Source organism: Trichechus manatus, unplaced genomic scaffold (genome assembly GCF_000243295.1).
Source record: "Trichechus manatus latirostris isolate Lorelei unplaced genomic scaffold, TriManLat1.0 scaffold00264, whole genome shotgun sequence".
NCBI lineage: Eukaryota > Metazoa > Chordata > Mammalia > Sirenia > Trichechidae > Trichechus > Trichechus manatus.
The window spans coordinates 735,814-750,650 of NW_004444200.1; the positions used below are offsets into that span (position 1 = coordinate 735,814).

Below are 14,837 nucleotides of genomic sequence, written 5' to 3' on the forward strand. Positions count from 1 at the left end.
GGTACATGTCTATGAGATCAAGTTGGTTGATTGTAGCATTTAGCTCTTCTGTGTCTTTGTTGAGCTTCTTTCTGGATGTTCTGTCCTTCACCGAAAGTGGCATGTTGAAGTCTCCTACTACTATGGTGGAGCTGTCTATCTCCCTCTTCAGAGCTGTTAGAGTTTGTTTTAGGTATTTTGGAGCCCTGTTGTTGGGTGTGTAAATATTTATTATAGTTATGTCCTCCTGGTGTATTGACCCTTTCATCATTATATAGTGTCTTTCCTTATCCTTTGTGGTGGATTTTACTTTAAAGTCTATTTTGTCAGGGATTAATATTGCCACTCCTGCTCTTTTGGAGTGTTGTTTGCTTGATATATTTTTTCCCATCCTTTGAGTTTTAGGTTGTTTGTGTCTTTAAGTCTAAGGTGCCTCTCTTGTAGGCAGCATAGAGATGGATCATGGTTTTTTATCCAGTCTGCCAGTCTGCGTCTCTTTATTGGTGCATTAAGTCTGTTAACATTCAGCATAATTATTGATAGGTATGAGTTTAGTGCTGTCATCCTGATATCTCTTTTTGTGTATTGTTCACAGTTTCTTTGTTCTCCTCAATTTTCTGTGCTGAGTCATTTTTCTTTATGTATTTTTTTTCATGTTTTTCTTTGTTGTAGATTTTGTGTTTGCTGGGTCTTTATGTTTTTCTCCTTTTTTATTTTGATTTGTAGGATTGTTAGATTCTTTTGTGGTTACCTTAATATTTACCCCTTTTTTTCTAAGTTTATGCCAGTCTTTTATTACTTTATATCACTTTAACTTCCCCTGCATATGAAAAATCAATGTCTGCATTTTTTAAGTCCCTCTTTTTGGTTTTAATGTTGTCCTTTTTTACGTTTTGATATCTGTTTCCCTATTTTCAATTTTTTAGCTTTGATGTATTTTCGATATCTGTATCTGAGTCAATATCTGGTTGCTCTGTCCTGTGTTCTAGTCTTGGGTTGTTATTTGGTGTTATTGATTATCTAACCATAGGACTGCCTTTAATATTTCTGGTAATTTTGGTTTGGTTTTTGCAGATTCCCTGAATTTCTGTTTATCTGGAAATGCCCTAATTTCACCATCATATTGGAGAGACAGTTTTGCTGGGTGTATAATTCTTAGCTGGCAGTTATTTTCCTTCAAGGCTTTATATATGTTATCCCATTGCCTTCTAGCCTCCATGGTTTCTGCTGAGTAGTCCGAGCTTATTCTGATTGACTCTCCTTTGTAGATGACTTTTCTTTTATCCCTAGCCGCTCTTAAAATTCTCTCTTTATCTTTGGTTTTGGTAAGTTTGATTATAGTATGTGTTGGTGACTTTCTTTTGGGATCTACCTTATGTGGGGTTTGATGAGCATCTTGGATAGATATATTCTCATCTTTCATGATATCAGGGACGTTTTCTGTCAACAAATCTTCAACAATTTTCTCTTATCCCCCCCTGTTCTGGTACTGCAATCGTTCGTAAGTGATTTCTCTTGATAGAGTCGCACATGACTTTTAGAGTTGCTTCATTCTTTTTAATTCTTTTATCTGATTTTTCGTCAAATAAGTTGGCGTCAAGAGCTTTATCTTCATTATCACTAATTCTAACTTCTTCTACCTCAATTCTGCTCCAGTGACTTTCTATTGAGTTGTCTAATTCTGAAATTTTATTGTTAATCTTCTGGATTTCTGATTGCTGTCTCTTTGTGGATACTTGCAGCCTATTAAATTTGTCATTATGTTCTTGAATACTTTTTTTAAGTTCCGCTACTACTTTGTCTGTATGTTCATTGGCTGTTTCTGCATTATGTCGAATTTCCTTTCTAATTTCCAGAAGAGTTCTGTATATTCATCTTTTGTATTCTGCCTCTGCTAATTCCAGGAAGTTCTCTTCCTCCGGAGAATTTATTGATTCTTTATTTCAGGAGCTTGCTGAAGCCATCATGGACTGCCTCTTTTTGTGACTTGGTATTGACTGTTGTCTCCAAGCCAGCAATAATTTATTATAATTTTATTTTATATTTGTTTAGTAAGACCTAGCTTCTTGTTTTGTTTTGTTTTGATATGCCCAAATAGGCTGCTCGTCTGCACTAGTTTGATTTTTGACAGCTTTGAATCGCTAACATCCTGTCATCAGGCAGTTAGTTCTGTAACTAAGTATGTGCACACAGGAGTCCATTAAAATTTTCCTATATGGGTTCAGCTTGGGTGTCCAGGGAGTTGGTCGCCAAGTGTGTGATGCAGGCTCTCAACCCCATTCCTAGAGAGGCATGGGTGATTGGCGCAGGCGATGGACTCTGGCTGTGGTAGGGGATCACGTGCTGAGCCAGGCAGGGGGCTGACGGCTGCCCCTGAGAGTCTGAAAGGAAAGCGTGTCCCTATTCTCTAGGGTGAGTAGGTAGGTGAGTTTTGCAGCTGGACTGTGAACACCCCACTCTGTTGGTTGTAAAGCCTCGAGGGCACCACTTTTTCTTGGACTCCTGTAGCAGGTGACCAGGAGCTTTAGGTGATACCACCAGTCCTCAGTCCCCTGCTGCGGATCGATAAAAGTACCTACTTAAGGGGCAGGGCTGTTTTGAGGGTCACAAATCTGCCAGTTCACAGCTGAAGCAGTTGAAGTTAAACTTCAGATGTTTGCTGTGTTGTACCGTGGTAATGAGGGCTGACACTGTTGAGATGGGTCCCCACAAGTCTATACAGGGGTATAAGGCACTCAGAGTCTGCAGACCCCTTATACCTCTCCCTAGCAAAGGAGCTGTGCCGACCCTGTGTTCCTGGCTTAGGGGAGCCACTAGCTTATTTGTTCCCTCTCCAAGGCCAGGAGAATGGGTCAGGGCGCCTTTTGGGATCTACTTCTGGCCCAGCGGACTCCCGTTAAAGAGCGCAGAGGGAGGAGGTAAAAGGGAGAGAGGTTTTTCCCAAATGGGCTTTGTTTTTTCATCCCAGTGAAAGGCCAAACGCATGGTACTTAATCTTAGCCACTTGGGAGCTGCTTTTCACGGTTTGGAGCGTCCAAGCAGAATCTCTGCTGCCGGGTCTCTCTCAATGTGGAAACTGCTTCCCAAGAGCACACACAGCACAGCTGTTTGCCTGCTTCACTGCGAACTGGTGTGGCTGCAGAGCTGCAGTTTCGCCGCCACGGCTCTGGTGCTCTTCGCTTCTTCCAAACCGTCTCCCTCTCCCCTGTCACTCAGTCGGATTCCTCAACTTTGCCTTGTTCAGGGCTCCTAGATATTCATATAGAATCAAATCACTTGTTTTTCCAGGTTTTTGTTGTAAGAGGGATATAGGAAGCGTTTAACTACTCCACCATCTTGGCCACACCTAAAACTGAGGTTTTCGTGGCATTGCAGTTATTGACCACTACTCATCTGTCAGTTAGTCGTACTGTGGTGGCTTTGTGTGTTACTGTGATGCTGGAAGCTATGCCACCAGTATTTCAAATACCAGCAGGGTCGCCCATGGTGGACAGATTTCAGTGGAGCTTCCAGACTAAGACTGGGAAGAAGGACCTGGTGATCTATTTCTTAAAAAACTGGCCAGTGAAAACCTTATGAGTAGCCGTGGAACATGGTCTGATCACAGTATCTGCAGTAGTGGGCTCAAATAGCAACCACTGTGAGGATGGCACAGGACCAGGTACACCGGGCGGGTCTGTATGAGTTGGAACTGACTCGACAGTACCTTAACAACAACAGCAGCAGCAGTTATTGATAATGACAAATTCTAAAGATTGTCCATTGGATTGTATAGCTGAGGTAGGATAAAGAACAAAATCTCTGAGGAGAGTAGGCCAAGAAAATGAGAAGCTAACGTCTTGAAAGTATCGTTTACTAGCAAAAATAATAATAGAGTAGGGAGAAGATGACAGTAAGCTAGGATCTAAACATCTGCAAGGGATGAGCGGGAGTGATGACTGCAGCAATGAGGGAGGGGTAAAGATGAGTATGAGGACATGAGATTGAAAGCTGAGGCAGTGGATTTAGGGAGGAGGGAAAGTGATTGGGCTGGAAGTGATGATGTGGCGCAAGAAGGACATCTACCCTACCTTTGTCTTAGTGGTTTGAGCTCTGTGGGAGAGAAAACTTCTATCACTTGAGAGGAATACAGTGGTAACCAGTGTTATGAGGGGAGACCTAGGGTTTATGAAGACTCTGTTAGAGCAAGAACTTGAAGGAGAAATGTTCACACAATAGGTTGAAGACAAAGGAGATTTTGCTGATGTTTGACCATGAGTTCTGTTGAGAACAAGGGAATAGAGTAGAGGCACAGGACCTAATAGAATATTATTATAGCAATATCAGCAATAGGACACTGTTTAGTTTTATGTTACATGTTACGTCCTAACATGAAGAATGATTAGATTTCAAAAGGAACATTTAATTTCTAAAAAAATTTAACTTTTTCACTTTGGCCTATATTAAGATTAGACCTTTTGGTGGGTATTTAATAATGGCACCTGAAAACAACATGAATGATCAAATTTAAAACAATCTTATTGTTTGTTGACTTCTGTTTCATTCATTGTACTAATATGTAGAGTAACACTTATATTCAAAATTATCTCTCATACTACAGAACCCATCAGTTTGCTTTCAAAGAAGGCAGATTTCTTCAGGAACCCAGGTAGAAAAATATAAGAAAAATTATTTGCCAGCCCAAGGTAGGAGGTTGTTTATTATCTTTCTAATGAAATGTATCAGTAATATAAAGAATATTTATACCCAATTTTAGGAAAAAACCATTGTAAATATGAATGAGGCCCCTGTGTGTCTTACTCCCCCCCAGTTAATTTCTACCCTGATAGCATTCCGTGTTTTTTATTCTTTTACTACATTATGTCCATTAATCAATATAGTGTTGTTTCATACTCTAGGTTATCATTCTGCAATTTGCTTTTTTCTTTCAATGTTTTAAGACTTACCCACATTAATCCATGTAAAATCTGGTTTATTCATTTTAATAGCTATACAGATTCCATTGTATATTTGTTGTAGTTAAGTTTTCCTGCTGATAGACATTCAGATTTTTCCCAGGTTTTCATGATAATGAATAAATCTTGCAGAACACGTCTTTGATCACGTGAGTTTCTCTGGGATACGTATTTAGAGTAGGATGCTGGGTCACATCAGGCCTGGGCAACTTTGCTTTGGAGGTTTTGCCTTTGTTCTGCAAAGTAGTTCTACCAGTTATTACTATCAGCATATTAATATGCTCTTCGTACTTACCAACACTTGATATGATCAGGCTTAAAAAATTTGGCCAATCAGATGGGTGTGAAATGGTGAGTCAATGTAGTTTTAATATGCATTTTCCTGATTACTGGTGAGGTTATGTGAACATCTTTTTGTGACTTGCCCGTACCTATCTTTTGCCCATTTAAAATTTTGGTATGTATGTGTTTCTTGAAGTTAATTATTTATTCTGCATACTAATCCTTTGTCAGTTATGAGCACTGCCAATATTTTCTCCCAATCTAGGTTTAATTTTTCAGTTTGTATTTTTTATGTACATGTTTTTCCTTGTATTGGATTTATCAGTCTTCTCCTTTATAGTTTTTGCTTTTCATGACCTTACGAAATCCTTGTTAATCATATACTATTTTCTTCGATGAACTTTTGTTTTTACTTCTGGGTCTTTAATCTGCTTGGAATTAAAAAAAAAAACTATTTCTGTGAAATAAATTTAGAGAAGTGGATAGAACGTGCAGTTTGACAAACAATTATAAAGAAACTACTTGTGTAGCCACTTAATAGGTAAGGATAACACATTACCAGCACTATAGAATAGAACTACCCCCCCTCTATGTGCTCCTCTTTGATCATATTACATTGCTTTTCTTTATATAGTTTAAACTCACATAGATGCATCCCTAAAAATATATATTAGTTTTACTTGTTTTTGAGCTTTATGAACAGACTTATGCTATATATATTCTTCTGTCTTCTTTCACTAAAAATTGTTTTTGAGATTTAATTATGTTGATGAGTGCAGTCCTAATTCATTAATTTTTACTGCAAAGTAGTATTCCATTTATGAATATAATTTTCGGTTGAGATAGTTGAACTTTTAAAAAAGTTTTTGGATGTTAAAGAATGAATGCTGTGGGCATTCTTTTACATTTTGGTGTATACACATTCATTTCTGTAGAGCGTATACTTAGGAGTGGAATTACTGGGTAATTCATATGAGTTATCTTTAATAATGTTGCCAAAATATTCTCCATAATGATTTTACTCTCTCACCAGCCATGTTAGTGTTTGTTTTGCTCCACACTTTGACAGTACTTGGTATTGTTAGACTTAAAATGTTGCTACTCTGATAGGGGTGTAACGATATCTCATTGTAGTTGTAATTTGCATTTCCTTGATTAGTTAATATGTTGAACGCCTTTGCCTATGTTTATTAGCTATTTATATTTCCTCTTTTGAAAAGAGCCTGTTCAGGTCTTTTGCCCTTTATTCTATTGTCTTTTGCCTGTTCTTCTATTGTCTGTCTTCTTTATTTGTGGGAGGATTCCTTACCACCACAATAGTCCTTCAACAGTTAGTTTGCAAATATCTTCTCCTAATTCTAAGGCTTGTCCTTTTACTCTTTGTTAACCTTTTATGAACGAAAATTGTCATTTTAATGTAGTTGAATTTCAGTTTTGTGCTTGAGGGTGGTACTACTTCGTGTGTGTGTGTGTGTGTGTGTGTGTGTGTGTGTGTGTGTGTGGTAAACATATATAACAAAATATTTGCCATTTCAACATTTTTTACATGTACAATTCATTGACATTAATTATGTTCATCATGTTGTGCAATCATCACCACTGTTTCCAAATTTTTCCTTTACCCTGAACAGAACCTCAGTGTCACCTAAGCAATGCCCCCTCCCTCTCGCTCCTGGTAACCACTAATAAACTTTGGCTTCTATACATTTGCCTAATCTAGATATTTCATGCAAATGGGTTCACAGTATTTGTCCTTTTGTGACTGACTTATTTCACTCAGCATAATATTTTCAAGGTTCATCCATATATAGCATGTATCTGGGCTTCATTTTTCTTTATGGCTGAGTATATTCCATTATATGTATATACTACATTTTCTTCATCCATTCATCTGTTGATGGACATTTAGGTTGTTCCCACCTTTTGGCTACTGTGAAAAAATGCTGCAGTGAACATTGGTAAACAAGTATGTTTGTGTTCCTGCTTTGCAGTCTTTTTAGTATATACCTAGGAGTGGAATTGCTGTATTATATGGTAATTCTGTTTAATTTTTGAGGAACTGCCAAACTGTTTTCCACAGTGGCTGTGTCACTTTACAGTTCCATTAGCATTGGACGACGGTTCCGGGTTACTCCATATCCTCACAGAAACACATTGTTATTTTCAGTTTGTTAATCATAGCCATCTTAGTGGGTGTGAAGTGATACCTCATTGTGGTTTTGATTTACATTTCCCTAGTGACATTGGGAGCTCTGGTGGCTCAGTGGTTAAGAGCTTGGCTGCTAACCAAAAGGTCAGCAGTTTGAATCCACCAGCCGCTCCTTGGAAACCCTATGGGGCAGTTCTACAATGTCCTGTAGGGATGCTATGAGTCAGAATTGACTTGATGGCAACGGGTTTTTTGGTTTTAGTGACACCGAGCATCTTTTTGTGTGCTTGTTGGCCATTTGTCTGTCTTGTTTTGTGAAATGTCTTTTCAAGTCCTTTGGCCATTTTTTGATTGGGTTGTCTTTTTGTTAAGTATAGTTCTTTATATATTCTGGATATTAAACCTTTATCAGATATATAATCCATTGTTGTTGAGTCGATTCCGACTCATAGCGACCCTATAGGACAGAGTAGAACTGCCCCGTATAGTTCCCAAGGAGCAGCTGGTGAATTTGAAGTGCCAGCCTTTTGGTTAGCAGCCGAGCCCTTAACCATTGCGCCACCAGGGCTGCATCAGATATATGGTTCCCGAAAGTTTTCTCTCAATCTCTAGGTTGTCCCTTCACCTTGTTGACAAAAGTCCTTTGATGAACAAAAGTTTTTAATTTTGATGAAGTCTCATTTATCTGTTTTATGTTTTGTTATTTATGCTTTTGGAGTCATATGTAAAAATTCATTGTTAAAAACTAGTTCCCAAAGCATTACCTCTATGTTTCTTTTTAAGAGTTCTGTGGTTTTAGTTTTTACATTTAGGTCTTTGGTCCATTTGAAGTTAATTTTCATATATGGTGTGATGTTTGGGTCTAGTTTCATTCTTTTGCGTATGGCAATCCAGTTGTCCCAGCACCATTTATTAAAGAAACTATTCTTTCCCCTGTTGAGTGGATTTAGCACCCTTGTTGAAAATCAGTGGAACATAGATGTAGAAGTTTATTTCTGGACTGTCAATTCTGTTCCATTGGTCTATATGTCTGTCATTATACCAGTAGTGTACTGTTGAGATTGAAAAATATGAGTCCTCCTACTCTATTTTTCTTTTTCAAGATTGCTTTGGTTATTTGGCGCTCCTTGCAGTTCCACATAAATTTGAGAATTGGTTTTTCCTTTTCTGCAAAGAAGGCTGTAAGAATTTTGATAGGGATTATGTTGAATCTATAGAATGCTTTGGGTAGTATAGACATCTTAACTATATTAAGTCTTTTAATCAGTGGACATGGAATGTCCTTTCATTTATTTAGGTCTTCTTTAACCTCTTTCAGTAATGTTTTACAGTTTTCATTGTACAAGTATGTCACTTCCTTGGTTAAATTTATTCCTAGTTACTTTATTTCTTTAGATGGTATCGTAAGTGGAATAGTTTCCTTAATCTCTTTCTCAGAATGCTGGTTGCTGACGTAAGTAATGCAGAACTGAAATTGTAGTATATAGTTTACAAAGTACTTTGCACACTTGCCCTTTGAGGTAGTAGATATTGTTCTCCCTGTATCATATCCAAAACAGAAAACTTGTGTTAGCCCCAAAACCTTGTCTTCCATCCACTCGTTTGCTCAAGCCAGAACCTTTGTGTATTCCTTGATTCCTTTCCTCTTTTATCCTTACCTCCACTCCCATCAATCCCTAAACTAATCCTAATTTGAATAACTTCTGAATCCATTAGGTTGAATCATAAGAAATTGCTGATGCTTGACAGTTTTGGACCTATAAATCAGCAGTTTCTTAGGTGTAATCTAAATATTTGTTTCCACCCAAGCCATCTTTTATGTCTAATAACCACCTAAATGGACTTTCTGCCTCTTTTCTGCTTCTTCTCCAGTCCATTCTCTTGTAGCATCAATTACATTTTTTAACTACTTACACATCCTTACAAATCCTGGCACTAACTTGAAACCCTTTAGTAGTTTCCCCTTGAACTTATAAATCGTACTTCTTATCACGGCCTGCAAAATTGGGAATGTTTACAATGTGACCCATTAGCATACAGAAAGTATTAGAACTTTAATATATTTTTAAAAATCCATCTCATTTTTTGTACCTGTGTATTTATTTTATAATGTATGTATTATTAATATGATGCATGCCATGTTTGGTGTGCTGGTCATGATCTAAAAGGTTTAGACCACAGCCATTAGGAAACTTATATTTTAATTAAATATTCAGTTATTTGGTCAAGCCAAATCCTATATGTATGCTTGGATGCCTTTTTTATCTTTACTCCCACACCCACACTTGCTAGGTCCTTGTGGTCTCCAAAATACCTTCGGATCCATCTGTTAGGTTACTTGAGGACCTATCTCTTTCTCCAGATTGTAAACCCTTTGAGAACAGATACTGTCTTTATCTTTCTTGGTCACTCTGAGCCTTAAAAGAAGTGCCTGAATAAACATTTGAATTTATATAATGAAGAACTCCTACAAATTAGTATAGAAAAATACTGACTTCCTTAAATAATGGGTAAACTGCAGCAGTTCACAAAAGAAGGAAATGTTTGATCATATTAGTAAATAAAAATTTTTGATTTAAATATTAAAACTAACTTTGAAAATTATATTCTAACAGGCAGTCCATCTCGAAGACTGAAGTCTATATTTCCTCGTGATTTAGGCAGTTCGGATAAAGGACAAGTAAATCTCTTTATATTTTTATATATTAAAAGATAGATTAATCAGGTTTGAAATTGATTACTTAGTCCACTTGACTTAAATTTCTAAATCATGTATAGTTAACACCAAACACTAGTCACAGAATCCTATGATGTTAAAATTTGAGTTGTCTGTTAGGATAGTGAGAGAAGTCTTATCCTTATAGGCCAGCTCGCCCAGGGAGCCATTTGAACTGATGAGACTCCCAGATCCTGAATATGAAGAAGAGGAAGAAGAGGAAATTCAGGGAGAAATCAGTCATCCGGATGGAAAGGTTAAAAAGTTTTTTTATAATGGGTGCTATTAAAAAATAAGTGTGGGTTATAATTAAGTTGAAACACTTAGATCCTAAAATAATGAAGACTGTTGATGATGGTTAAGAACTTCATGTTCTTGAAGTACCTTGGGGTATGACCTAGGCTTGAACCTTGGACTCCTCTAAAAATACTCAGCGCACAACTTGGACTTGGTTGCCATTTCTAGTTTAGAGATGCAGCAAAAGAAGGACTACAGTTCCTTCGTTTTAACTCTTTGGATTTGTTCCAAACATAGATAGCTAAGAAGCCTTTAGTAATCCTGGGCACTTTATAAAAGCCTCAGTTCACTTTAAATAAGCCTCAATTCGTTCTAAACTTTGCCTTCCTGAAGACTTTTATTCATCCTAGGTCAGATGCCTTTCTTTCTATCTGCAGGCTCTACAATTTTATTCTTGTGCTTAGGAAAGTTTTTGAGTGGGAAAACTGCCTGGCTAGGTGTCCCAGGTAGCAGAGTAGAATGAAAAGGCAAAGTAATATACACAGAGTTTGTTAAATGGGAGGTGGTGAGAGAATTTTTTTTTTTATTTTACTTTAGATGAAGGTTTACAGAGCAAACCAGTTTCCCATTAAACAATTAATACACATATGGTTTTGTGACATTGGTTGCCAACCCCACGCCGTGTCAACACTCTCCCCTTCTTGACCTTGGGTTCCCTATTACCAGCTTTCCTGTCCCCTTCTGCCTTCTTGTCCATGCCCCTGGGCTGGTGTGTCCATTTAGTCTTGTTTTGTTTTATGGGCCTGTCTTTAATCTTTGGCTGAAGGGTGAGCCTCCAGAGTGACTTCATTACTGAGCTGTAAGGGTGGTCCATACTCTCAGGGCTTCTGCAGCCAGTCTCTGTCTTTTTTTTTTTTTTTTTTGTGAGTTAGAATTTTGTTCTTTTTTGGTGACAGAATTTTTTTCCTCGGATTCATGGAAAATTTACTTTTTCAAACACGCTAATTTGATTCATTTTAATTGAAATTATAGGGCCAAAGTGGGATAGAGAATAGTCAAAAGGAAGCAGTTAGGCTCTTCCTGTACAAACTCCTTAGGGTAACAAATAGTCGATGAGAAAAGGTTTTCTTTTTTAGAAAAATTGTAGGTAATAAATGGGAAAGGAATTAGAAAATCACCAGTTTGATGAAACCTCTAATGAAATAAAGGATCTAGGCAACAGTTATCAGTGACTACTGAAGTCATCGGAAGAAAGTTTGTTGGGGGTTTCATAATATCAGACTGACATGACCCAAACCCATTAACAATAGGACAGCCATAGACTGTGCCTCTTAATGTGTTGCAGTGAGAAGCACACAGCAGCGCCTATAAAATAGTCTTGTCAAAAAAACGCAACCTGAATTTAATCAAGCCTAGATCTAACTAGTAGTTTTTTAGGAAATATGACGGATATCAGAATGTGGGAAATTCTGTAGGTTCAATGAGCCAGTTCCTTCAAAAGTAATTGGCATTTTAAAGAAAGGGGGGAGGGGGAGGGGGAAGAACTGTTAAAGATAAAGATCTAAGAGAAATATCAACCAGGTGTTGTTTATGGACCTTATTTTGATCCTGGTTCAAATAAATCAACTGTAAAAAGGTATTGTTGAGAATTTGGGGAAAACAACATGGATAGTCATTACGTGATCAGGAAATTAGTTTGTTAAGTGTGGTAATGGTTTTGGTTATGTTAAAAAAAAAACTTCCATTTGTGTTATCTATTGAAGTATTAACAGGTGAAGTGATGTCTGTAATTTGCTTTGAAAAACTCCCGCAAAAAATGAGTTGGGCTTTGGGGAAATAAGTGACATGAGAATGGTAATGTGTTGGTACTTGAAGTTGATTGTTGGGAGTTTATTATACTATTCTTTCCTTTTTTAAAGAATGTTTTGCTTTTTGTGAGAAATTTCAAAATAGGCAATTAGAAGAGAATTAGCTATTTTTGTCATGTGGTTTCAGGAGGAAATTTTACATATTGATAATCTTGTTTTTTTCAGGTAGAAAAGGTTTTTAAGAATGGGTGCCACGTTATATTGTTTCCGAATGGAACTCGGAAGGAAGTGAGTGCAGATGGGAAGACTCTCACGGTCACTTTCTTTAATGGTGACGTGAAGCAAGTCATGCCAGATGAGAGAGTGGTATGTTTTCATAGGGTTTGCTTTTTCCACTGTAGCTTAAAAATCTCTCACGAAAAGGCACATTGACGTTTTGTCTTTACAGATCTACTACTATGCAGCTGCCCAGACCACTCATACTACTTACCCAGAAGGACTAGAAGTTTTACATTTCTCAAGTGGACAAATAGGTGAGAACTTGCTTCCCCTTTCCTTATTAAATTCTTCCCTTCCTTTAAAAAATAACTATAGTAAACTTTTTTAAACAGAAAAACATTTTCCAGATGGAAGAAAAGAAATTACATTTCCTGACCAGACTGTTAAAAACTTATTTGCTGATGGACAAGAAGAAAGCATTTTTCCAGATGGTACAGTTGTCAGAGTACAATGGTATGATATCTGTTAAATTTAGTTTCATGATTCAACTTTTATTACCAAACAGGTTTTTAAAAATATAAAAGATATATATGTTTATAAAACATTCAAAATTTCAGTGACAAATATGAAATGAACCTAAGACACTTTGAGGGCAGGTGAAAAAGTTCTCAACATTTTTGGAGTTCAGAATTTGCAATATGTATATTTTTGATAAATATTTTGCCACAAGATAGTTATGTCTTTAGCTTAGAGATTTAAAGGGAGTCTATAAACCATTCTGTGAAGGGGCAAGTATTTGTTTAGTAGTAAGCTTGGTGAAATTTGAAAACAGTGAATGAAACAGAAAATGGAGGCTGCCTTGTCAGTTTTTAAAAACGATGGTATCCAGTGGCCAGTTTTCACCCTCCTTTCCTAGACTGTGGAGCCCCGTGGCTGAATGGTTAAGAGCTCAGCAGTTTGAATCTACCAGCCACTTCTTGGAAACCCTGTGGGGCAGTTCTGCTCTGTCCTGTGAGGTCACTATGAGTCAGAATCAACTCTGCGGTAATGGCTTTGTTTTTTTTTTTTTTTCCCCCTAGAGTGTGTGGAGCCCTGGTGGCACAGTGGTGTAAGAGCTATGGCTGCTAACGAAAAGATTGGCAGTTCGAATGCACCAGCCACTCCTTGGAAACCCTATGGGGCAGTTCTACTCTGTCCTGTAGGGTCGCTATGAGTCGGAATTGACTCACTGGCAATGGGTTTGGTGTTTTTTATTTATTTTTTTTGGTTTCCTAGAGTGTGACAATTAGTACCCATTAACTTGAATACAACTAAAATGTCAGCAATGTACTTAACTGAATTCTCTGGCAAAAAAAAAAAAAAGTGACGATATTAAATAATATGCAAACTTCATATGGTCATTACAGTGTTCTTCCCTTAACATTGCCTGAGCCTTTTATCTGGTGCTCAACCAAATAAGTAGCAATGTGTTCTAAAATTAGATGAAAAACTTATGTGTACACTATACTATACACTATAAGTGATTTAAGAAACTTTTCAAGTGTTTTTTCACTCCATGTTTGAAATTCTCTGTATAAAAAGTAGGGAAAATGATACAAAAAACTCCACGTACTCATCCACCCAGCTATGACAGTTAGTAACTCATGATCTCTTCTATTGTTTGTCTATACTCAAGAAAATCCCAGATATTTTATGAATTCATTCAAGGATTATTTTGACATTCAGGTTTTTGACTTCTCACAGTGGTTCTCAAACTTCAGTATGTATTAGATTACCTGGAGGGATTGTTCAAACACAGACTGCTGGGTCCCATCCAATAATTTGCATTTCTAATAAGTTCTTGGGTGATGGTAATACTGCTAATCCTGAGACTGCACTTTATAAGGCGTTGGCTCTCAGAATGGCTTAGAGCTTAACACTTGTGTGAAAAATACCAAAATAGAAAAACATCATTCATTCCTACTACCTGTCCTTATATGTTCAGAAGTGGTGATTCCTAATCTAGCCCTAGTCTTGTATTTCTAACTGCACATTATACCTGTATTTAGGAATTCAGTTTGATTATTCCACAGACACATCACACAATCAACTGGGAACATTAACTGTTTTTCATATCCTGCTTCTTTGTTCCATTGCTTCAAAACAGATCTTAATATCTGGTCATGCCCCTTCCCAGGAATATGGCTCTCTTCTTTACCTACTACAGAGCAAGCACTCAAATGGTTTTAACTTAATACAGTGCCAGCACCCCTTTTTTTTAAGAGGGAGCAAAAGGCAGAACACATGGAAAATTAAAAACAAAAACTAAGAATTTTGTGGTGGAAGGTAACATAAATTTATTAAAACAAGCTTTTCATGAGTATATAAGTGCTAATCTGATAATTGAACTTTCAGTCTAAGCAGAAACACCGTGGAAAAAATGTGCAAAGAAGGTATTATACATGAAAAGGTCCCAAAGGATATCTCTAGAAGAAATAATACCAGAATCACGA

At 37.1% G+C, this 14,837-nt stretch overlaps 1 protein-coding gene across 2 annotated transcripts in view; it reads left to right on the forward strand.

Moving 5' to 3' along the window:
* CENPJ (centromere protein J) overlaps positions 1 to 14,837 on the forward strand; it is an 82,614-nt gene that overhangs the window by 66,600 nt on the left and 1,177 nt on the right. The window contains exons 11-16 of one of the 2 annotated variants that reach the window (XM_004389873.2): positions 4,580 to 4,664; positions 9,981 to 10,045; positions 10,230 to 10,337; positions 12,352 to 12,492; positions 12,575 to 12,659; positions 12,738 to 12,858. In XM_004389873.2, the coding sequence (XP_004389930.1) occupies positions 4,580 to 4,664; positions 9,981 to 10,045; positions 10,230 to 10,337; positions 12,352 to 12,492; positions 12,575 to 12,659; positions 12,738 to 12,858 (605 nt within the window). Of the gene's footprint in view, positions 1 to 4,579; positions 4,665 to 9,980; positions 10,046 to 10,229; positions 10,338 to 12,351; positions 12,493 to 12,574; positions 12,660 to 12,737; positions 12,859 to 14,837 lie in introns of those variants that run through there. The other variant, XM_023724831.1, reaches the window with a different exon arrangement.